The sequence below is a fragment of the Parasteatoda tepidariorum genome, chromosome 2, assembly GCF_982258835.1.
Source record: "Parasteatoda tepidariorum strain Cologne lab strain chromosome 2, Ptep-v5.0, whole genome shotgun sequence".
Classification (NCBI taxonomy): Eukaryota; Metazoa; Arthropoda; class Arachnida; order Araneae; family Theridiidae; genus Parasteatoda; species Parasteatoda tepidariorum.
In genome coordinates, this window is record NC_141756.1 from 28,030,620 (window position 1) to 28,054,980 (window position 24,361).

A 24,361-nucleotide genomic window follows, 5' to 3' on the forward strand; every position below is an offset into this window, starting at 1 on the left:
ATTCTGTTTCAAATTTCTGAAGTTTAAAATAATGTAAACATTTTTATTTCATAAAATGAAGTCAATTGAAAATTTTCTTTATCAAACTTGATTATTAAAAAAATTTCAATTAGTTTTAGAACATTTTAATTAGGTTCAATGAAATATAACTAAGCTGTTTTTACTTTGCCTCAACCCAATACTTAATTCCACAGTTAACACTTAATTTACTACTTACTGTTAATAATTCTACTATTAATACTTAATTTTACAGTATATTATTTCAACCTTAATAAAGTGCATTTATTTATAAAAATATGATTTTTTGTTAATTTGTAAAATAATAATTCTAATATGTTAATTAATAATAGTTTTTTTTTTTCTTTTAAAAAAAAAAACCTTGCAAAATGCCTGAAAAGTTTCAAAGTATAACCTTTTTTTTCATTTATAACAGTTTATTAAACAGTTAATAATTACAGTTAATAATTATTTAATAACAGTTTAACAGTTAATAATTAATTAATAACAGTTTAACCGTTAATAATTAATTAATAACAGTTTAACAGTTAAAAATTAATTAATGAGTTTTTTCTTTCTTTTTTAAACATACAAGTGATCTTGCAAAATGTCTTTGAAAGCTTCAAGTTATAAACAAATAGAAAAAAAAATTTTTTTATTTGTAGTGATCATTGTGACTAGTTAAAAATAAAAAAGCAGAATTAAAATTATTGTATTATTAATCTACTACTGGATGAAATGTGATTTTTTGACTCTCGGCACAAGTTGATACTTTAAATTACATTTATCTCGATTTAAAACTGGCCTGCATGATATAGGGAAAGCTGAAGTTCAAGCATTTCACAAGATATAAACTTACAACAACTTTTTTTATAGAATACTCTAACATTTGTTTGACAAGAATTTTAAAAGGCCTAGGCCTTCCTTAGAATCCTTCCCCAATCAGCTCTTCTCCCAGAAAGTGATCTTCACTCTACTCTCAGCATGACAATGCCCTCATCCACATAGTCTTTCCACTTTTTTTGGGGTCCTCCTCGTGGTCTTTTGTTGGAGGGGATTGCTGCTCACTATGGACTCATTCTTATTAAGTGCCCTGCTCATTTCATTCCACTTACTTTTGCGAATTAACTTTAAAAAATTTAGAAAGTATATCTTTTTTTTCCCCGGGTATTATTATTATCAAGAGCAGCACCAAAGATGGATCTTGAAACCTTCCTTGCAAAGATAGCCAAGGTCATCTTCAAATACATGTCTTTAAGACATAATTCAAGGCAGGTTTTATCAATGCCCAACACAGCAAGATCTCTGTCTTTTTTACTAAATAGGATTTCAGTAACCGATCTTACACCGAAGAAACAGTGATTGTTTGGGCTAATCCTTTTTCTTATTTTTGATTTTCTGATCCAAAACAGATAAAAATAGTTACACATTCGAATTTAAAAGAAATAACTTCAAACATTTTAGGAATCGTTTCCTTTTTACCATAATACATATAATGTTTTACTCCACATTCATTTCTATTGCTGATTTCCTCAGTTCAAAAATGGTTTGACCCAATGCATAGACAGATCTTGCAATAATATTTACATCATCAGCATATGAGAAAATATGTACTGATTTATTAAAGATAGTACTTCCAGTATTAATAAATTTTATGTAGGAACTAATGTTATTACATATTTGTATTTAATAATTACTGAATTACTGCTAAAAAATCTTTTCATAATGTTAGGTTTAATATTTTTAAAAAAAAATTATAACATATATATATATATATATGTAACATAAAAAGCTTCAATTAATCTTTTTATGTTAGTTTCTTTTATAAAATTTCATCCTAATTAATTATTCTAATCGAAATACTTTCTCACACTTTTAAAAGCCACATCCTGTTCTTAAATCTATTTTTGGCTCAAGTATGCATTTAATTAAAAGCAGGACATATTTCCCTTTGCTCTGTGAGGGAAACATTCGGTCTATTTCATAAACCAATAGCAACTACTAAGATTTCCCTTTTTCCCTAAATTAAGACATTTTACGGATTTTACTTTGCAAGCTTTTCCCTAACATATAACCAAGGAGCACAACTTTTCGTGTTCACTCTTACTCACTCTCATGACTGCTGTTGTCTATTAATTTATAAATAAATTTTGTACCCTCCTTCCCGACCTAAGACCTGTTTTAATCCTTCCACTCGGCAACGACGTTATATATATATATATATATATATATATATATATATATATATATATATATATATATATATATATATATATATATATATATATATATATATGGTAGACGTGTTATATTTATATATGGTAGTATGGTAGACGTGCACCATAACTTTAGGGAAGAAAAACTGATTTAAGACACTTGAAATTTGTTTGATTTTTATTTTAATTTTGAAAGTAGTAATACAAAAATAAAAAATAGAAAGAAGAATAAAAGGATTATAAATAACCTATATACCATTTTTATAGTAATTTGAACAATATTTTTTATAAATATCACAAGCAAAAAATTAAAAAAATATAAAAACAAGCAAAAATAAAAAGTGGGGGAAAAAACGTTGTTTTATTTACTACATTAAAACTCCTTTTAATTTTTATAGTAAAAAACAGCGAAGCATAATAAAATAAATGTAATACCAAAGTTTATCATAAGAAACATCACAAGATCTCCATAAATAAATGAACAACATTCTTAAATATATCGAGTCTTTAAATGCAATGCAACATTATTTTATTTAAATAAAAATAATGTATGAAAGAGTATAATATATTTTAACTCATAAACAAAACAAATATATACTTAAGATAATACCTAACATTTAAAAAAAGGACTAGAAAATACATATAAAATGACTAAGAAACATCAATTGTAGTAAACAACAAAAGAAAAAATATATATATTATTTAAATATCATACAGTAAATTAATTTTTAGTTATCAGCACTAAGGTTTGATTTAGAGAATAGTTTGAGCACTTTTACTTTAAAGGTATTTGGAAAGTTAAATTACACTCAAGATAAATGTAGTCTTTAAAATTACTATTTAAGAGTATAAACATTTAAAATTTTTTGTGAATTAGTAATGATATTTATAAATCTCATATTTCTATTTACATTAATAATGTAGCAAATGTTGTATAAGAAAGTTCAAGAACATGCATATTTTTCTTCTTTTTTTTTTTCTTTTTTTTTGAAACTCAATTTTTAAAATTGCAAAGAAATTCTGAAAAAAGATTTTCTTATTGGTAAAAAAAAATTTATTACTGACAATGTTAACAAATTATATTGAAATATAACAACATTTCAACATATATGTAACAGACTGTATAGTCACTGAGATTCATATAAACCACTATATATGTAAGTTTAAAAATGTTAACTTCATAAAAATGAATAATAAAGCTAAATAAATAAATATTATTCCCATTGATAACTAATACATCATTCATAATTTTTGTTCCATAACTTATAGTATATTGGAAAACAAAGTGCACTTTAGGCAACCTTCATTTCTAGTACCTAAATAGGAAACTTGATAGACAGTGATGATATGCACTCTATTTTAAACCAGCAATAGTTTTAAATAAATAACAAACATTTCAGAACAAAATATAGGAGATTTGATTAAAAATTAACAAAATATTACAAAACATACTTAATCACGCAAAAAAAAATTTCAATTATAAAAACAACACATTCTAGAATAAATAATAAAAAAGGAAATATTTAGAGTAAAATAATACCATACGTAGCAAAATACATAAAAATTTCTTACTATAATTTAAAATATTGTAAAATTATGTGGTAAAAAATTTTATGAAAGTACAAAATATACAAAATTTTAAAATTTATAAATACAAAACTAAACAAAATGGAAAAAATTATAATAATTTAGAAACTTTAATAAAGAAATTAATTATTAAAAATTAACTACAAGGTTAAGAATAAAGTAGAAAGGTATTTAAAAAACAATTAAGCCTATTTCTTATTTAGGGAATACCTTTAATAACTGATCAAAAAGAGTGAAAGTATTTAGTGAAATAAACATGAATTGTCAATTTCAATACCTTAAAAGTTCATGTTATAAGCTATTTGAATAATAATTTTATGAAATAGAGTATCAACAAAAATACATTTTTGTATAAGGTAAGAATTCATCATTGAATTGAAGTAAAATAGAATAAAATATGAACGAAACATTATTAGACGTTTTAATAGAGCATAATCAATATTAGAAAGGATATAACCTCAAAGGTTTCACGTTAATTAACTGTAAACGAGGTAAATGAAGTTTTTAATATACACAAAATTATAAAAATAATCAATATTAAGATAAAAAGAAAAAAGTGAAATTGGGGGGAAAAAAATTTAAAAATAAACTTAAAATACAATCTTAAGTTGTTGTTGTTTTTTTTAATTTAATGTGATCTGTTCATAAATGACTTTCAATTAAAAAAATAAAAGAAATTAAATAATATTAAAAAAATAGTTATAATAATCATAATACATATGATAAAGATACATTTTTAGACAGAACTGTATTGATGTAAAGGACAAATTAAAATCACAATATCTTCCAAATAAATTTTGGGATTTAACATGTTCATTGCTTAACTTATCATATATTGCACGAGGAAAATGTTTATTTATTGAATAGCTGAACTTTAAATAATGTTTAAAAGAACAGGTATTAAAGTACTTTAAAGAACAATATCGAGTATAACAGTCGTTTTGTTCATCAAAGGAATAATGTCGAGTATAACAGTCATTTTGTTCATCAAAGGAATAATCTTGTTCAGAAATGTTTAAGACACGTCACATGCAAAATATATTATTTCCCACAGGAAATGATTAATCATACTTCCCAATGAGTTTTTACAAATCCATGAGCAACAAGTGAAAGTATCGTTGATATCTATAAATAAAAATGTATTAATTTGTAAATGATATATTTATGACAATAGAAAAAAGTTTAAATAAAACACTATGGCACAACATTATATTAACAAAATTATCTGTCAATAAAAATAACATTTAATAGTTTAAGAAATCTTTAAACAAAACAAAATTATACAACAGTATATTAAAATCTGTTACTAGAATAAGTGGAATGTTCTAATTTGTTTTAGTTTGTCTCAGTTTAAGAATACTTTAATTCATTTAGTTAAAAAACTAAAATAAAGGTTATATTTAATCAATTTTCTCAAAACCATGAGTTGAAAAATGCATTGCAACAATAAATAGCAATAAATTGAACAAATAAAATTATAACTTCAGAATAACATAGAATCCTAAAATAGGTACATGAAACAAAAATTTTAAATTTCATTATTGAATAATATACTCAATGTGCTTTATTTGACCTTATTTATCTTTTAGTGGGCTCTATTTTTAAAAATTGTCGGCTATAGTCTGATACAAGCTATATAACCCCCAGGGCAAAATTTATTGTAGGCCTCTATCTTAAATCAAATAGAGCATTATTTTTATATTTTAAAAAGGCTTTTTTTTAAATAGTACATAGTTAGCACAGTTATTATCGGATTATCAATTTTTATAAGTCCCCAGTAAAAATTTTTTAGCCGCAATAATTTTTAGCTTAATCATTAAATAGATCAGAAAACATAGTATAAGAGTGATAAAAAAATAATAGAATTCAAAAATAAAGAACTTAAAACTTTTCAAAACATAAAGTGGTCACTTGAAAAAATCAGAACATTATGCATATAAATACTAAGAAAACAAAACATTTTATTCAATTAAATATTATCTTATTCAAAGACTTTGCACATTAAATAGATAAACATAACATAAAATTGTTTTTGACTGTTTTAAAAACAGCATTTAATATGTTGTTCCACAGATCTCTCCAATGGTGAAACTAATTAAAAACATTGAACTAAATTTGAATATATATAATATATATTATATATATTCAAATATATATTTTCATCCTCTAAACAAGTGGTTCTGAAACGTTTTTCCCCTTGTGAACCTCATCTAAAATCCATAAGAAAATGGCGAATCTCATTGCGAAATTTCGTTGTTACGAGAAAGAAAATAGTAAAATTTGGTAGGACATACAATATTTGTTTTTGATGATGCATAATGATTCATATGAGGGCCGTGAGGGATAAAGCGCTCACCTACCAATAAGGTAATTCAGGTTCGAATCACAACAATGGATGGTCGATATGAATTCCACACCCGTCTTGCATCGACCATAGTGTTGACGTAAAATATCCTCAATGGTAGACGAATCATGGGTAAGAGTCATGTCATTAGAATTACTGTGAGAGATTTTCGTCTCCATGTAACACAAATGCAGGTTAGTTCCATCTAAAAGGCTTTCACAAAGGCAAATTTTTCACAATACTTGATCCTGGAGTTTCCTTGTCTTCTGGATTACGTTCAAAATTACAAACCAATGCAGTGGAGCAATGACAGTATTAAGCTAAGAATTATGTCAGCTGATCAATGCTGGTTATAAAATAGTTTATAAAAAGCTAAAATCTACCTATAAAACATCTTTTAATAACTAGAAATGATAGCTCGAAGATGAAATCAAAATTAGTTCAAGAAACCCATTGGCTCTAAATTAAGTATAAGTTGAATTCGAAAAAAACTCTTAATGGGATATTTTTGGTTATTCAAATTTTGATTCAATTCTTGCCAATTTTAGTCTCATATTATATTCTTAAATCAGTTTATGTCTATCTCTCAAATGTTGTGCAAAAAGTAATCAAAATCATTATGATTTTTTTTTTTGGGGGGGGGGCAAAACAGTATATTCCTTTAAGACAGAGATCCAGAAGTCAGCATAAGAGTGAGTCAACAATGAGATTTTTTTTAGCTAGAAATTAAGTTCCAAAAATGAGGTAAAAAGTTTTAAGTTGCAACAGGGTAAGAAAAAAATAAAATTGAAATTTTTTTTGTTGATACATATTGCAATATGTATTTAAGAAAATGGACACAGGTCATATTTAAGAAAATAGACACACAGCTAAAAATGAGTCTTGTTAATGTTCAACCTAAATTTAACAACTACACACAGAATTTCTTACTTACTTTTCCTTACTTTTTTAAACATTAAGCAAAAACACTAGGATATTTTGGTGTTCAGAAGGCAGGATATTACGGATGAAACTTTTCGGGCATCTCTTTATATGCAAAACACTAAACAATGAAGTGGTTTTAAAAAATCTAAATTTGTTCACGTTAATTTAATACCATTATTATAAGTACATATAACCTATAACAACCTTGAAAAACACTGTTAACTTTTAATATTTTCCAAAAAAGACGTAATTTTAAAAAATTTACTTCGGACATTAGGAATCTGTTTAATTCATTAGTTTATTCTTCAAAAAAAGAAAAATTTTCCAGAGGGAAGTTTAAAAAATGGAATCAAATGCTACATCCATTTTCTTAAACACACGTTTCAAGCTGTGTCAATTTTCTTAGCCATGCATTTTGAGCTGTGTCCATTTTCTTAAACATGCATTTTGAGCTGTGTCCATTTTCTTAAACATGCATTTTGAGCTGTGTTCATTTTTTTAAACACACATTTTGAGCTGGGTCCAGAATAAAAAGCTCAGAGACGACATGTTGTTAAGAGGGAATTCGAGAACTTCAAAACTATAAGCACCTTTAGCCTAGACTAACAAAAAACTGACCATTATCTGTGAGTAATATTAAACCTTTGCTAGTTAGTACAGTTTAATCAAATTTTTTGAAGAAGTAAATGGAAAGAAAAAAGAAAACCTGACAGGGTACATTTAAGAATTTTAAAGATAATCTAAATAACACATAAATAATTTATAATGTACATTAGCAAACTTACAGCAGTTTCTGAAGAAGCTTTCATTACATAGCATTGAAATTCATCAGCAATAGTACAGCTTGTATTTCTATTGGAAGACAAGCAAAATAAATAATAATATTATACTATCACAAGTAATATGAAAAGAAAAATATAATTTTATAGAATTATAGCAATATTACATGGAGCAAAATTATGAAATTGTTTTGTTAGCCAGTTGTAGAACCTTTAACAGTGGCCACTTTTGAAAAACATTGAAAATTTCAATTAATTAAAGAAGCTGGTATTAATAATGTAAGGTATTTCTTTTGAAAAATTTCTTACAGTGTGGTAAACAATACAAGGTTTATTTTGAAATGAAGAAATATTTTAAAAAACAAACATGAAATAGAGTAATTTTCAAAATATTATAAAAAAAGTCATAATGATTAAATATTTATTAAAAACACAACAATAAAATACTTATGGGGTAAACTTTCTAGTAAAAAAGTGGCAATAAGGTGAAGACTGATGGACAGTTTTTAAATCGACATTTGTTATATTTAGTCATCAGTGGCAAACATTAACTTCGTCCTATACAATATTAAACATTAATATCTTTACTGTAAATACCTATATTGCAGATTGCAGAATTATAATGCCTAATTATGCATAGTTAAATTTAAAATTAATTAACTGAAATTAATTCAAAAACAACTTTTAAGAGATGCACAAAATGAAGGTTTCTTGCGAAATAAAAATTAATAATAATGCTTAAAAATATATAGCTGTTAACTCTTCTTTTTTTTCCAGAAAAATTTATTATTACATTTAAAGTCATAGCAAAACTTATGCTTTAATATGGTGTATCTGATTTCATAAATTCGATTTAAAATGACTTTGATCACCACTGTATTTAGTTAATTTAAACATTGAATATAAAATACTTGATAATTATTTAATACAGTTTCAGACTTCAGACGCTGATAAAATTTTAAAAAATTCTACTTGAAGTTATCTGTGAAATCGTATTTTAATACCACTAAGTTAAATAGTCGTTAAGAAAGAGCAAAAAGGTAAAAATTATACACATGGTTATAATTACAAGCAGTATATGTAAATTCCACTAACTTACCCAAAAATAAAGGCAAAGATGTTTGGGCAAATTTTCTTGCGACCACAAGCAGATATTTCAGAGAAATGTTTATTAAGAATAACCTGTGACGAAGTTTTAAGAAAAAAATTTATTCATTAACAAATAATAATTCATAATAAAAAAGAAATTTAATATTTTTAAGTTAATATTTATTAAAATAATATTTATAACAAAAATTAATATTTAATTTATTAAAAAAATTAATTAATATTTATTAAAAAAGAAAATTCATATTTTTAAGAAATACAACAAAAAACAATAGTATTTTTATTTTTGAATTTTTAGAGCTTAAAAAATTAATTATCAATATATGTTTTAACTAATACACCATCTAACATTCATAACAATGTGTTATGAATGTTAGATGGTGTATTAGTTAAATTCGAATAATTATTTTGAAAATTCTGAATAATTATTTCTTATCCCGCAATGTTAAAGAGTGGTTAAACATTATAATATATCACTGCACAAAATTTATAATATTACATCAGATCATAAATACAGACTGTTCTGAAATCACCACCTTGAATTTATATTTTTTTCAATCATTGTAAAAATGAAGTAAGTAGATTACAAGCAGTGTTAACAAAATTGTCTATATATACTAATATTAAGTTGGATACTAGTATAATGTTATACTAGAATATAGAGATCTGATTAATAAATAAAAAATTGTTTATCTAATTTAAAATCGTGCTTTCACAGTTAAAAAACCTACCAACATGCAAAGTTAAAAAAAATATAATATTTCACAGAACATTATGTTTTACTTGTACGAAAATTGGTTTAGACATTAAATTTTTAATTGAATTTCCATTCTCAAATATTAAAAACTGAAAGTTACTTCTGTGTCCTCTTTATTATGAATAGTAAGATCTCTTTCAGATATCCGTAAAATCACTTCCTGCAAAATAAAAAATTCAATAATTAAAAGTTGTGTAAATATATTCAATTTCAGATAATATTTAAACATAATTCAAAAATGTCAGGATGCAGAATGTAATTTCTTTGTTTCATTTGGCAACACTCATTTGGAGTGTAAAAAAAAAAAAAACTTTTTACATTACAAACACAAAATTAAAAAAAAAACAAATTTTGTATAATCCCAAATCTAACATCAAGTTTAGGTTATTACAATTTTTCCTTAGATTTCAATCTTATATTTATAGTAAAAGTCACAAATTTCAATTCATTTGTGTTTTTTTTTTTCTTCTTTTGAGTAATAAAAGCTATATTTAGCACTTTTAACAACCTATTAATATTTTAAAATTTAGAAAATTAAAACAGGAAATAATAGAAATCTTTTTTAAAATAAATAAGGAAAGTTAAAAAATGCAAAAATATACTTGCTTTAGGCTCCAAATTTAAATCAATTGCTTTGTTAATAGCTTGATCGATGCATTGAGCTTTGCCATCCTATAATATCATAATATTTCAAATCGTCAATATCTGACACAAACAAAGCACAAATTATTTTAACTGTTGATACTGTACATGATGATAAATAGACCTTTAAAGAGATTATATTTTAAATAAAGAAATGTAGTAATTCCTTTTATGGACAAACGCTTTTTTTCCTAACTAGGATATATTGTTTAATAAGCAAAAAAAAATAATAAAATCTAAAAATCAGAAACTATGAAAATAATTTTTTTATGAACTGTTTCTTGTTTTTCAAGAGTTTGGTAATACAAAAATATGATTTTACTTTTATGGCAAAAAGTAAACATCTAATTACTTTTTAAAAAAATTTTTAATAAAGGGCAACTTTGTAATTACCTCACATTAAAATTGTTAAGAAAACAATAAAAAGTATAACTTATATGAAAACAAAAACATCTAACAAGCAATCAAACTGTTTTTATACTACACATCACTAATGATACTAATTAAAATGCATAAAAATCACATTTTTAATGTAATATTAGTGTTGCATAAATATTGGTCATAGACAACATTGACACACATAAAACAATAAGCTATGCTGTGAGGATAAAAGAAATTAATAATGAGATCATAACAGCGCAGTACAATACAGCTTTAGAATTACATTACAAAATTAGTAACAAATATCGAAATTTGAAAATAGTCAGAACTAATGTAAACAAGTGCATTTAAATTTATCTCAAACTCACAAAGTTCTTGATGTTTTGTTTTATCATTTGCTGTTATAACAACCTATCTATGTTATTTATAGGTATATGTTATTTATCTATCGTTATAATATTTATTAATTTTTATTCATTTAAAATTACCATTACAGAAAAATATTTAGGCAACAGTTAAAATCAAAATAAATAAAAAGCTTACATTATGAACTTGGAACCTGCCAAGTAGTGAGACATCGAATTTTATTCTGAAAAAAAAAATCAAATAAATGCATTATCATTTTTCAAGAAAGCTTAAAAGATTTAAAACACAATGAAAGAGAAACAATTATGGAAATAAGGTCAACATAGTAAGTGATTTTATATTATTTGTGTTCTCTATAATTAAACGCATTGATTTTCCTTCCATTTTATAACACGTCAAATATACCAAAAAATGTAGAGGGAATGCTAAAAATAACTTATTACTCATACCTGTTGATGCGTAATTCTTCAATGTGGGAAAAAAATAGCATGCTAGCAAATTTATGCAGACAAAGTTTTAACCAAACTTTAAATTTATAGAAAAAATTTCTTTTTTCCCCCTATTATTAATAGCAAAGAAATAAACAGGAGACAATTAGAATAATTCTAAATACCAAATTGCATCTTGCTTTTACTTGATGCAAGTGTTTGATCAGCCCTAATTAAATTTTACTTGATGCAAGTGTTTGATCAGCCCTAATTAAAAACTTTTAAAATTATACAAATATAACTCCTGTTCTGAAATTATTTGTTTTATCTATCAATCAATAGAATAATTATGACCACCAATATTAATAAATGGATAAAAAGGGTAAGAATTCAGTTTTCAATACGGACCTCCTTATTCAAATATAACTCTTGTTTAGAAATTTGTTGTTTAGTCTATAAATAGATAGAATAATTATGAATGCTAACATTAATAAATAGACAAAGAGGTAGAGAATTTATATTTTCAATAGGGACAAGCTTTTAGTAAAAAGGAATCAGAAATATGGAAGTCCTGGGTCTCAAGAAACCATAGCTTTTGAAGAGTAGCGGAATCACCGTAAAAGTGTATTCATTATTATTTTGTACAGAACATATGCTCTAATTTTGACATTCTTTTATAGAGAAAGTACAAAAATATTTTCAATGCATTCTGTAACCAGTAAACTACAGTGTTCTAAAATTTCTTTTTAACTGTGTCAATAGTTTTATTTCTATTTTAAATTAATTTTTTTATTATTTTTTAAACTAAAAGTTAAAAACAAGACAAAATATTATTTTATAAATCCACAAATGTATCTGGAGCTTTTACGCCTTTGCTTCTGAATTATGGTAAAAACTAAAATGGATCAAATATTCACATCAAGATGTAAAAATAAAATTTGGATTTAATGACATGTTAAATGTGTACAGTAATGTTAAATGTGTACAGTAAAAAAATAATAAATAATATTTGACTTACCTACCAGAATGGGATGAGTCAGAGCTCAGCTCTTGAACAAATTCTGGTTTATTGACTTGTTTCTTTTCAGGAGTTATCTTAATATGAAGTTTTTCAAAGATAGGCTTCAAAGGAGAATAAATACTTCCCACATAAAAACCCTTTAAATTAAAAATACATATTAACCTCCATTTTTAATGTCTAAAACATACTGAGTATATTAAAATCCATATAAGTAAATTTAAAAATAAAATAAAATATTTGTCTTTTTATAGGATAACTATATAACAAGTGACTTCAGTAATTTAAATATCAGCATATATTTATTTTTTAATAATTCAGCATAAAATTGTTTAAATTACTTTTTTTAAATTTTATTTTTAAAAAAAACTTTTATAGATCTATGTTTAGTTTAGTTTAGTAGTACATTTAACAATTCTTAGTTTAGTAGTACATTTATTTTTTTTAGTTGGAAAAATTGATATTTAAAAACAAAACAAAATAAGAGTTACTTGTTACTGAAATGCTATTTGCGCAACATTTCATAAACCCTAAAGCCCTATTTCTACTTATATGCTATAATAAATTTCTTTGTATAACAGAATATAAATTGATTATGGAAAATTCTTAAAAATAGTCTACAACTATTGAAAGGACTAGCAATATGCAAAAAAAGTATTTGCTAAAAACTTAACAAGAAAAAATCTGACAGCTCTAAGTATACGTACTTTAACCACAGATAGATAAATAGGAAGGCCACGATATTTGTTTGCCAAAGCTGATATTAAACCTTTGTTACATTTGTAGAGACTTTGTCCATATAACTCATCTAGTACATCACCAGGCTCAACTTGGTTCTATAAAATAATATAGTGAATTTGGTTCAATGCCAAATTGTATTTAGCAATTATTAATTTCAATCAAACTTAAGCATAAGTTATCAAAATAAAAAAAAAGCTAACATAATGTGGAATATTAACCAAAAAACAGAAATACATACTTCTTCAGCAGCAACACTTCCAGGATCTACTTTAACGACCACAATTCTTCCCTTAATATACCTGAAAACAAATGAACAAACATTTTCTTTTTGTACACAGAATAGTTATAATGCAGCATAAAAATGATAAGCTAAAACTAAAATATAAAGATATTACCATACTTTAGGATTTTAGCAATATTAATTTATGTTGAAATATAAGATTTTATTGGAGTGACTTTTCGAACTAGCAACTAGAAATTAGAAGTACAATACACCACAAATATATACCGTAAGCATTTATGAAATTCAAATTTGGGCAATTTTAAGGTGCATATACTACATAATTCTATGTAGGTTATAATATTAATAAAAATAAGCATGAAATTTTTTTTTAAAAAGTACACTTGGAAAAAGGTACTAAATTAAAAAATACACAACACTGACATTTTAAACTTTAATATAAATTGATAAAAGTAAACTAATTTTTTGAAATTAATGTTCTATATTTTGATTAAGTTATAACTAGCTCTTATTGCTTTTTTATCACCCTGCATTTGAATCATGAAAAATGTTTGCAAACAGCATTTCAGAATTCGGTTTATTGTCAGTTTTAAGAATAACTTGTTGAATAGGGAAAAGATATGATTTCTTTGCTTTTTCATTTCTTATTTCTATCAAACTGCTTTTTTTTATTTTTTTATTTATTGTTTTTAGAACTGTGTAAGAAATAAAAAAAATTATCATGGATTATTTACAAACAATTTATATACAATAGGGAAATTTTAAAAAAAAAAATCTTAAACAGATTACAACGTATATTCTCAAAAACTTTAATTTTTAATGTATAACAGTACGATTGTAATCTCATAATATTATGGATAAATTGTAATGGTTGGCACCACTGTTGAATATAGAGTTCAATGGATGAAGAAAAGCACCAAACAAATTTAAGATAGATAAATCAAATAGTAAAGTATGCATAGTATATAAAAAGAGAGAGAGAGAGAGAAAAGATCACTAGGGTGCTTCCAGATCAATGACATTGTAAAAACGTAAACCTTCTTAGAGTAGATAATAACTTTTAACCATTTATTTAATCCCTGCTTAAAAAAACTCTGTTATTTTTACAGAATTAATTGATCAATAAAATACAGTTAAAATAGTTAAATAATTTTATTGAGATATTTATAGGTAATTAACTACTTAAAATTTTAGAAATTATTTTCAAATTTGCTAAAATTTATAACATCCAGCACATAAAATACTGTTCAACATTAAATCAAACATGCTTAATTTTTCAAAGGTAAAAAAAATATGACATTTTTAAAAATTATTAATGAGACTTCTAAAAGAATATCTCTAAGATCAGTTTGTTAGATCAATAGCTGGAATATTTGTTTAATATAATTATTTATATAAAAGGTAGGCATGAAATTAGAAGAGGAAGTGCTTTTGATATTGATTCTGATAAAATTTCCTTGTAAATTTGTGACAAATACATTGAATTTAATATTAATCTTCCATTTAACTTATTTTTTATTTGTTTATTGTTAATCGATTACATGTGAAACAAGCATTCTGAAATTCTATATAAAAATAAATAGATAAATAATGTGGTTATCAAAAGTTAAATTAAAACATATTTCAGAAACTTATTTCTGTAATCAGATATTATAATCATATTTTACAATATTTACAGTTAAACCGCTTGACTTAACACTTTTCATCCAAAATTTGAAGGGGTGCTAAATTGGTATTTTATTAAAGTGAAAATATGTTTAAAAAGAATTTAAATTTATTCATAATAATTTCATAAAAATCATTTACAAAGTAACCAAAATTTTCTACTCACGCAAAAGTTATACCCATTTCTTTACAAGGCACAAATTCATATTTTTTATAAACCTGTAAAATAACATAATTAATTCCTAAAAATAAACCACTTAAAAATATGTTAAAGATAAAAACAAATAATTAATTAAGTAAAAAAATAAAACTTATACTTACACCTAATTGCCATGTTTCATCTAGAAAACTGGCATTCTAGAAATAAAGTTAGAAATTAATGTTAATTCATTTAAATTTTTAAAATGAATTATATCTTAACTTGAAAAAAAAAAAAAAAAAACTTCACACACTTTACTCTTGACTTCTAAAAAATATTTATCTAAGACTCAACATAACCAAGTAACAATCTGACCATCAAGATACATGATTAAGTGGAGCATAATATTTGATATTGACCAAAATGTTATCTTGTTACATACAAATAATAAAGAAATAAACAAACAAATAAAAATATAGATCTATGATTTTATATAGCAATAAGGGAAACAAATAAAAATGTAATTATCTTTAAAAACAGTTTTAGAATAATTGTAGTTAATAAAATTTTAAAAATTTACCAAGATTATTTTATTGCATATAAATTTGTACATATTTTAATATTTGGTTTAATTTAATCTACTTAATGATAATACACATACCGACCTTCAAACAGTTATACAAAACAAAATTTTAAAGTTCTACTATTACCATAGAAACTAAGTTAACTTACTTTCAATTCCAACTTAAATTCAACTTTATTCAGTTCATGCAGAAGAGAAGAAAATATTTCTGGAAATAAAGGGGAAAAACTAATTTTCAGTTAAACATTTTTGTTGAAAAAAATGCACAGAACGTAAGAAAGACAGCATGCTTTGGAAATATTTTAAAGAGCTTGTTGTTAACCGCTCACACTATTTTATAACTTGTTACATTTTTAGAGTTATGCAAATAATAGTACAAATATAAAATTGAATAAATTAAATGATTTTTTCTTAAAATTTTACAAAAGATAAAATAACATAAAGCAAACTCTGCTTACCAAACATGATTTCATTTCCTAGAATTGATGTCTTTGGATCATAAACAGACTAAAAAAAAGGTTAGAATATTTATTAGTTTGCAAGCAAAAATAAATACTCACTATCTATTAAAATTTTAGAGTTTTTAAACTTCCTTTTAAGTTTTGAATTCAGGAATGGTATTTTTGCAGTAACAGTAGAAAATGGAAAAACCAGCAGAAACAGTAATCTTAATAGCAAATAGTGTTGTACTAAATTCTGTTGGTTAAGAAATAACAATGATATAAATAATACACCTATATAAAGACTTTTGTTTTGTTTTTTTATTAATTAAGTTGATTTTTTTTAATTGATGAAAAAATCGTAATTGTAATAGCAATGATTTTAAATCTCAGCTAAAACATAATTCAATTTAACATATTAAAGTCCAATTCATCTAATATTTTAAAACATTTTTATCTTTGAGGCACAAAATTGCTGTGGAATTGTTAATGCAAATTCTATATTTGCCACTTTGGCACAAAAACCTAGTTTTTCCAAGTTGAAAAAACAAGATTTCTTACATGGCTTTTTAAGCCGTAGCGAAAAATTTGTTAAAAGTAAAGAATCCATTATCACCTCTTAAATGACGCTGATTTTCATAACAAGATAATATAATTTTAGTTTTCCTTTATTTTTCATACAGCTGTCTCATTCTTGCATAAATTTAAATTAATATAAGTTATGTGTAACATAAATTATATGTTAAACAAATGAATTTTAATGTTTTTCATGTTTAAAAAGTTTTGAAACCAATCTGGATAAAAATTTTAGAAATACAAGTACTTTTAGTAAAATCCCATAAAAAAATGTACAAGCTTTCATTTTTTTATTTGAAGCTAACCTTAATTTTTTAATAAAAATTACCCAATTATAAAAGAGCTTTTATACCATTTTAAACATTATCTGCGAGAATTAAATTTAACTAATTTGATAAACAATTATCAATAAATACTTTTTTATTTATCCTGTATTAATTACAATTTTTATTGTCAATAGACTTTTTAAGTTATGAAACAGTATATAAAATACTTTTTTACAGTCAAAATTTTTTATACTTACAAATAGAAACACTTCATCTTTCCACAGAAGTTGAATAAGAGTTTGTAGAAGTTTCTTGGATAATGCTATTCTAATAAATAGCCTGCCTCTTCCAACATTTGTGAAAACCTACCACAAAATATTATTTGCTCAGTAGATTGCAATAAAAATACATGATAATAATTGCAAACTAATATCACATGTTTTAAATATACATTTACTGCTCAAGAAAATGTAAAAGATAATCAGAACATAAAAATAAATATGGACATAAGATGTTAAAGTTATAGAATTATGCTTAAGAATCAAATAAAAGGAAGCAATCAGACTAAGATAAAATAAAATACTTTATACGAGCACAAAACCTCAATTAAGAAACTTTCTGGGCACATTAGTTCTTGTAACTAGTTTCAATCCTTTCGTCGCCACCTCACTTCGGAAAATTCGCTTGAAAAATCAAATTTTTTTTAAAAAAAATTTAATTTTTATAAAACTCTATATTGATTTATATCATAGGAATGAGTTTGACAAAGAAAAACAGAAAAGCTAAAATTTAAAAATATTATGTGCAAAAACACTTTTTACAAAATTGAAAAAATACTCGAAATTTAAGCAAGAAAAAAGTGTTTGCAGGAAATATTCATCCAAGGAAAGTTTTTAACATTTTATTAAAAAAATCTATGCTAGATTTTATTTATTTATTTAAATTGTGTGAATATAAATCTCAATGTGTGATTTTTAAATTACATGAATTTGAATCTCGATATTTTATCGCGTAAATATGAATCTCAATGTTTAATTTTTAAATACTGTGAATATGAATTCAATGCATAAATTTTTAAGTCACTGGCACATCAATCATTAAAGTGGTTTTTAAATCGAGTAAATACGAAATGCGATATTTGATATAAAATTGTAAAAATACAAAACACCATGCGTAATCTTAAACTAATAGGAATCTCAATGTGAGATTTTAAAGAGTGTGAATGTAATTTTAAATCATGCTTGCATTTGTAAAAAAAAAAAAAAGCACAAAAACCAATCTTTTTATTCTAGGTAATTTGAAAAAGACAAACTTTTCCGGAAGAGGCGGATTATTTGTTTCTTTTTCAGTAATAGTAAAAACTCATCCGCGATGGTGGTGTCATTCGCGCGAACGTCATTTGCATATATTATTCAGGTCCAGAAGTAATTTAAATATATATAAAATATATAAAAATATATTAAAATACGAAAATATATTAAAATATAAAAATATATTAAAATATATAAATATATTAATATATACACATTTATTTTAACCATGTAAAATTTTTTTTTACAATCCCTTTTTAAAAAGAGCTTGTGTACCCTTGCAAAGTTATTTGAATTATATTAATATTTACCTTTTTAGAGATATGTACATTTTCTATTGCATCTGTTAAGCTGAAGGGAATTCTATGGGTGTAAAATAAAATATCTTTGTAATATTTACATACATATAATATTTCTTTAATATTACATATTAAAGAAAGAGAACTTTTTTAAAACCAATACCTAAGTTGATCTCTCTGCTCATACAATAGATACATCCAAAACCAGTAGTCTTTTCGCATTAATCCAAATGGTGTATTGATTTTAGCTGCAAAAATTGAAGATATCCAATTATTAAAATAAACAAATAACATTAAAATATTACTAAATTTTAATATAAAATAAAAACCACATTTTAAAAGAAATGTTTAAAATACAGATTGATTGAAACTAGTTAGAAGATCTGGCCTAAGCCCACCAGGCATAGGCAGATATTTTTTCAAGTGTGGCTTAAACATAAAAAAGTCCAAATTTGAATTTTTGTAAATATCTCTCAAAAGTGCTTGCACTATAGATAAAAAAATAAATGGTATCCTAAACAAAGCAACTTTTCACTCAATCTTCGACCGTAATTACCTTTTTATTAAAAAGCACTATCCATACTAATGATTAGCTGTACATTTAAAACAAAAAAAAGAGACTGTTGTTTCTAATCCTCTTTTGACAGAAGTCAAGTAAGTTTCATCAGGTTGTTTATATTTAAGAAGTCAATAACAGTCAAAGGAATTGATGTTAAATCCTCTCTTGTAAGTTCAAGACACCACAAGATGTATTTAGATAACGCTTGTGACATATTGCATTTCTTACGGGTCTGAAAGTTCTTTGATCCGTCTACAATGGAAAGGCTCTTGACATGTCCTCTTGCCAATCTGGCCGACGCGGTTTGTGAACTCCTGTCACACTTAATGTACAACACCACACCAGAACTTCCGCTATACTAATGATGCTTAGGTTTAAAGCGCCATGACATATTGAGTTTTTGTACTGTATTAGAATAGACACTTAATACTTTAGAGAAGTAGAGATGGTGCTCTGAATCTTCCTTTGCAAATCTGTCTGCAATTGCAAGATTACGATCATTTTCACCTGATAAATAATATCAGATATCACCTGATCTGTAATATCAGGTGAAAATGATCGTCTACGTGGCAAGGAATCCACTGAAGGTGTTTGTTGTGATGTTGGGTAATTGATTTCAATTTGAGCAGAATAGAAATGCTAGTATCATCACTCACTGAAGTCCACTCACTCAGGAATTGCAGTGAAATAAAAATAAAAAATCCGCAGTTCATTTAAGTCCTTATCATAGATTAAAACAGCAGCAAGCCCTTATTAATTACCAGCAATTCACTTTGAAATAGATAGCAAGTATCTGAATTTCATTGTAGTATAGATTCATGTGTAGGAAGGAGTCTTAATATATTTACCACTTCTACTAAGAATGGCTGTGCAGCTGCCATCTGTAAATACTTGAATAGCATATTCTGGAGAATTTTTAATAATCTCCAAAGCCATATGTCCAAAATGAACTTCAAGGTCGGTTTTCTTATTTACAGATGTATTAAGATCGAGGTGAGAGAATGCTCTAGGTAGAACTTCCAAAAATATTGCAATACAATGCAATTTCTTTATAAAAAAAATTTTAAAAAAAATAGGCATAACCTTGTGAGAAATCTGACTTTGGGATCATGCCATATTAAAAAGGTCTATACTTTTTTAGCCTTTGATTGTTTTGCCAATCATGCAAATAAAAAGTATAATTTTGTGAGACATAATGTAAAGTTTATTAAAATACTTGACAAGATTTACTTTCCTTTGAATATACAGAGGCTGAAAATCAGCCTTGTATATGGAAATATTGGTAGAACAGCTATTTTTAAGCCCCATGATATTTTGAGCGACACTAAGCTGGACTTGCTCCTTTTCGTGAAAATTTGTTTCGGAAGCATAGAAGTATATTAGTAATCAATATTTCAGGATAGACCTGATATATGTATAATACTATAAGTAGTTTGTAGAATATGTGTACCTGCCTCTACCAGCTATGCATCTAAGTATATTAAGCAGTTTGCGAGCTTTTACAACAAGATGTTCAATATGGTGATTACAACCTCTGAATCTAGAATGAATTCTAGATACTTAAGATGGTGTTCATAAATGAGTAAATGTTCATTTAAGAGCAGTTTTTGTAACTATACAGACAATTCGGTTGTTAAAAAAAATAGGTCACAACTAATTTTGTTGGGCTAAAAGATAATTTGTCTGTAATTAAGTCCTATAGCTGTCCCCCCTTAAGTCCTATTAGCGGTGTCACTGTGACAAGGGGTGAGCAAAATATGCGGAGATTATTCTTCTGGTAGGGGCACCCAAGGCATGAAGACCACTCAGCTAATGCTAACAAGAAAAGGAACTAAGACAATCTTCTGCCCATTGGTGCTCCAATTCAACAGAAACTGTACAATTCCTCTTACATATGGCTTTGTTGAGAAAGAGACTTATTTTATTAATTAAAATGTAATAAAACTGTTTTGAAAAAGTAAAATATAGATACATAAAATAAAGAACAAAGGTGAAATTAAAAAACCTTTAAGCATTTTATCCTAAATAAAAGTTTTAATTTTAAAAATTAAAATTTTAATATTTTGAAAGGGCACGTAAAAAAATAAAAATAATTATATTTTTCCACATTTTAGTAGAAAATATACTTTTATTAATTTTTGAAAAAAAGAATATATTTTTTAAACTTCCAGAAAACATTAATATACTCAGTAACCTTTTCTAAGCAAGCATTTATACATTAGATTTTTAAAAAAATTCACATGGTGTTAATTTTCATTTATGGATTTTTATTACAAATTCCTTTTATAAAATAATCAAAAATAAAATTTCATAAATTGAACAAAATGCATAATTAAATTAAATAAATATTGAATTTGAAAGAATGTGTACTTATTAAACAAAAGTATAAAAATACACATCAGTATTATAATATGTTTAAAACAACACACACATTTTACTCCTTTTTGAAAAATTTCCTCTAAAGTTTGACAGAGAGGTAAGACAGTAGGATGAAAATCTCGGATTTCTGTTTCACTCTCATTCCTTATATCAAGAACATAACCTGCAAAAAATTTTACATGTAGTAAACAAACCATTTTTACAATAAAAATTGTGAAAAAAAGTTTTTTTTTAAATAAAAATTTAAGTCATCTATAGTTTTAAAAATTATTATAAATTTATTACTTTTCTTTTTAAAAATTTTATTTTAGTCTTGTGTCTGATAATTCAGGTTGAAAAATTGGGTAAAATTTTGATTGGAAAAAAAACCATGCAAATGGTCGCCAGAAATGGAAACTTACACCATCATTATGCACAGCAAGGGTAATTGTGACACAAATTATAAAACCCTGAAAATTTTATGTGCAAAAAATTTATATTGAGACAATAATTAATATATGATACAACCATACATGTTTCATATTTAACATAATTAAATTATCTACTAATGAAGAATATCATACCTTCATAGTAACTACTTCAAGAAAAAAATTACTCCTTACAAGAATCGCAATATAACATTTTAAAATCGCGAGAATAGGAATTGAGATATTGGACTTTGAAAAGGAGAAATAACAAATTGCAATATCGAATTTTTAAATTGCGCAAATACGAATTGTGGCTCATAATTTTTGAATTGCGTGAATAGGAATCATAATGTACAGCAAATCATGTATAAATATGTAAAATTGATGCTTGATGTTACAACCGTGTGAATACGAATTGCAAGATTTGATATTAATAATGCGTGACTATGAATCGCAACATTAGATTTTAAAAACACGTGAATACAAATCGCAGCGTTGGACTTTAAATTCGTGAGAGTAGAAATCCTGATGTAGGATTTTTAAATTGAGTGAATATGATTCGCATCGCGTAACTTTTTAATCAGGTAAATATGAAAATCAATAATTTATATTAAAATTGCATGAAAAGAAATCGTGATATTATATACAAAATGGCGAAAATCTGACAAACCAAAAGAATCAAATAAGAGGAAGAATCACATGTATATAAGAGTCTCTTTAACAAAATTTAGCAATGAGTTTCAAAATTTTAATTCGCAAAAGTTCACAGTGCAATGGTCTTAAGATACAATGCAATCTTTGAGCAAAAAATCACTGGTCCTGCTTCTTGTTCCAGACAACGAAGAATGACACGAAAAATCCGGAATACAATAACTTCTGGTATAGACCTCCAGTTGAAATTTTGAACACTATTTAGTAAGAAACAATCCCCCAGAAGCAGAGAGTCAAGAAAGTAATTTAGAAAAATTATGGTAAAAATTTGGAAATTAACCTTCCTTTCATTAACATATTAAGATACTAGTTACTAATTAAATTAACTCCATACAAATTTTTGTGTATTTATGCATTCTAAAGAATCTTGTTTCACACATTTTGAATAATTCCATTTCCCCTCTATAAAAAACAGCTTAATGGTCATTATCTAAATTCATTTAAAAATATTTCTTCTAGAAAGTAAGCTTTCCAACAAAACAATGTAACATGGATTGTAGAATAGGGTTCCCCTAGGGGGGATATTTTGTTATTGTACTTAGGCACATAAAATTTCCCATATTTCTATCTTGACTTATTATTATTAGCATGTCACTAAATCTCACTTTCAAGGAATTTTCTGTTTTCAGTAAGAATACAAAAAAAATCGCCAAAATAAGAGGGACACTAAATTGAATTTTTTTTTCATAATTCAATTTTATTCATGAAAATAAATAGAACAAAAAAGTCTAGGAAAAATGAGATTCTCTGTTATCTTTTCACATTAATATTCAATAATGTATTTATAAATTTAATTTGACACAATTCGATCAAAACTTTTTCGAAAACTGACTATATTTTTCCACTATGTTGAATGCTTCCAATAACTGAACATTTTGATTTAAAATTCATTCAACAAAACACCAAATTTATTCAAAGAGTAAGTACAATTATCAGCTAATTAACTAGCAATAGGATTTTTATACAGAATACTTATATCCATGCTTCCAAAATAGGGAAACGGTATTTTAAAGTTTCTTTCGGATGTATGCTACAAGTATAAACAGTCTTTGACGGGAACAACTATTTAAATTAAGTTAAAAACAAGAAAATTCACCTTTCAGTTGTTTGAGTAAAGGGTGACTAACAGACATTTTATCAATTAAAATTACACAAATGCCTCAAAAACTTTTGTTTTTGAATTATCGGAAGAAATATTTCAAAATAAAAATTATCTCTATAGTTTCTAATTTCCTAATTTATGAAGTAGTTCCGCAATGAACACTTTTGTTAGTAAATAAGTCTGATGAGAAACCAAAACAAGTTTCCTGAAATATTGATGCCAACACGGTAGATGAATTAAAATTGCTTATGAACAGAAAGTTAATTTATTTCAAAAAATCACGCAATATTTACGTATTTACTTTCTATTTACTTCGATTTTCGCCAGTAGAAAACTTCGATTTTCGAAAAAATGTCAGAACATTACAAACTCAAATAATGAAACTGGCATAAGCAGA

The 24,361-nt window shown here is 25.2% G+C and overlaps 1 protein-coding gene across 1 annotated transcript; it reads right to left on the reverse strand.

Moving 5' to 3' along the window:
* Positions 1-2,368: 2,368 nt before the first annotated feature.
* LOC107447876 (uncharacterized) lies at positions 2,369-24,175 on the reverse strand. Its single transcript, XM_043046202.3, has 18 exons — positions 23,959-24,175; positions 21,797-21,907; positions 18,970-19,054; positions 18,819-18,870; positions 17,455-17,562; positions 16,374-16,422; positions 16,065-16,123; positions 15,515-15,550; positions 15,360-15,412; positions 13,526-13,586; positions 13,254-13,382; positions 12,547-12,686; positions 11,278-11,323; positions 10,318-10,383; positions 9,812-9,871; positions 8,947-9,029; positions 7,854-7,920; positions 2,369-4,925 (listed from the first exon to the last, which is right to left on the reverse strand). The coding sequence occupies exons 1-18, from the start codon at positions 23,993-23,995 to the stop codon at positions 4,866-4,868; spliced, it is 1,302 nt and encodes a 433-aa protein (XP_042902136.1). The 5' UTR covers positions 23,996-24,175; the 3' UTR covers positions 2,369-4,865.
* Positions 24,176-24,361: the final 186 nt, after the last annotated feature.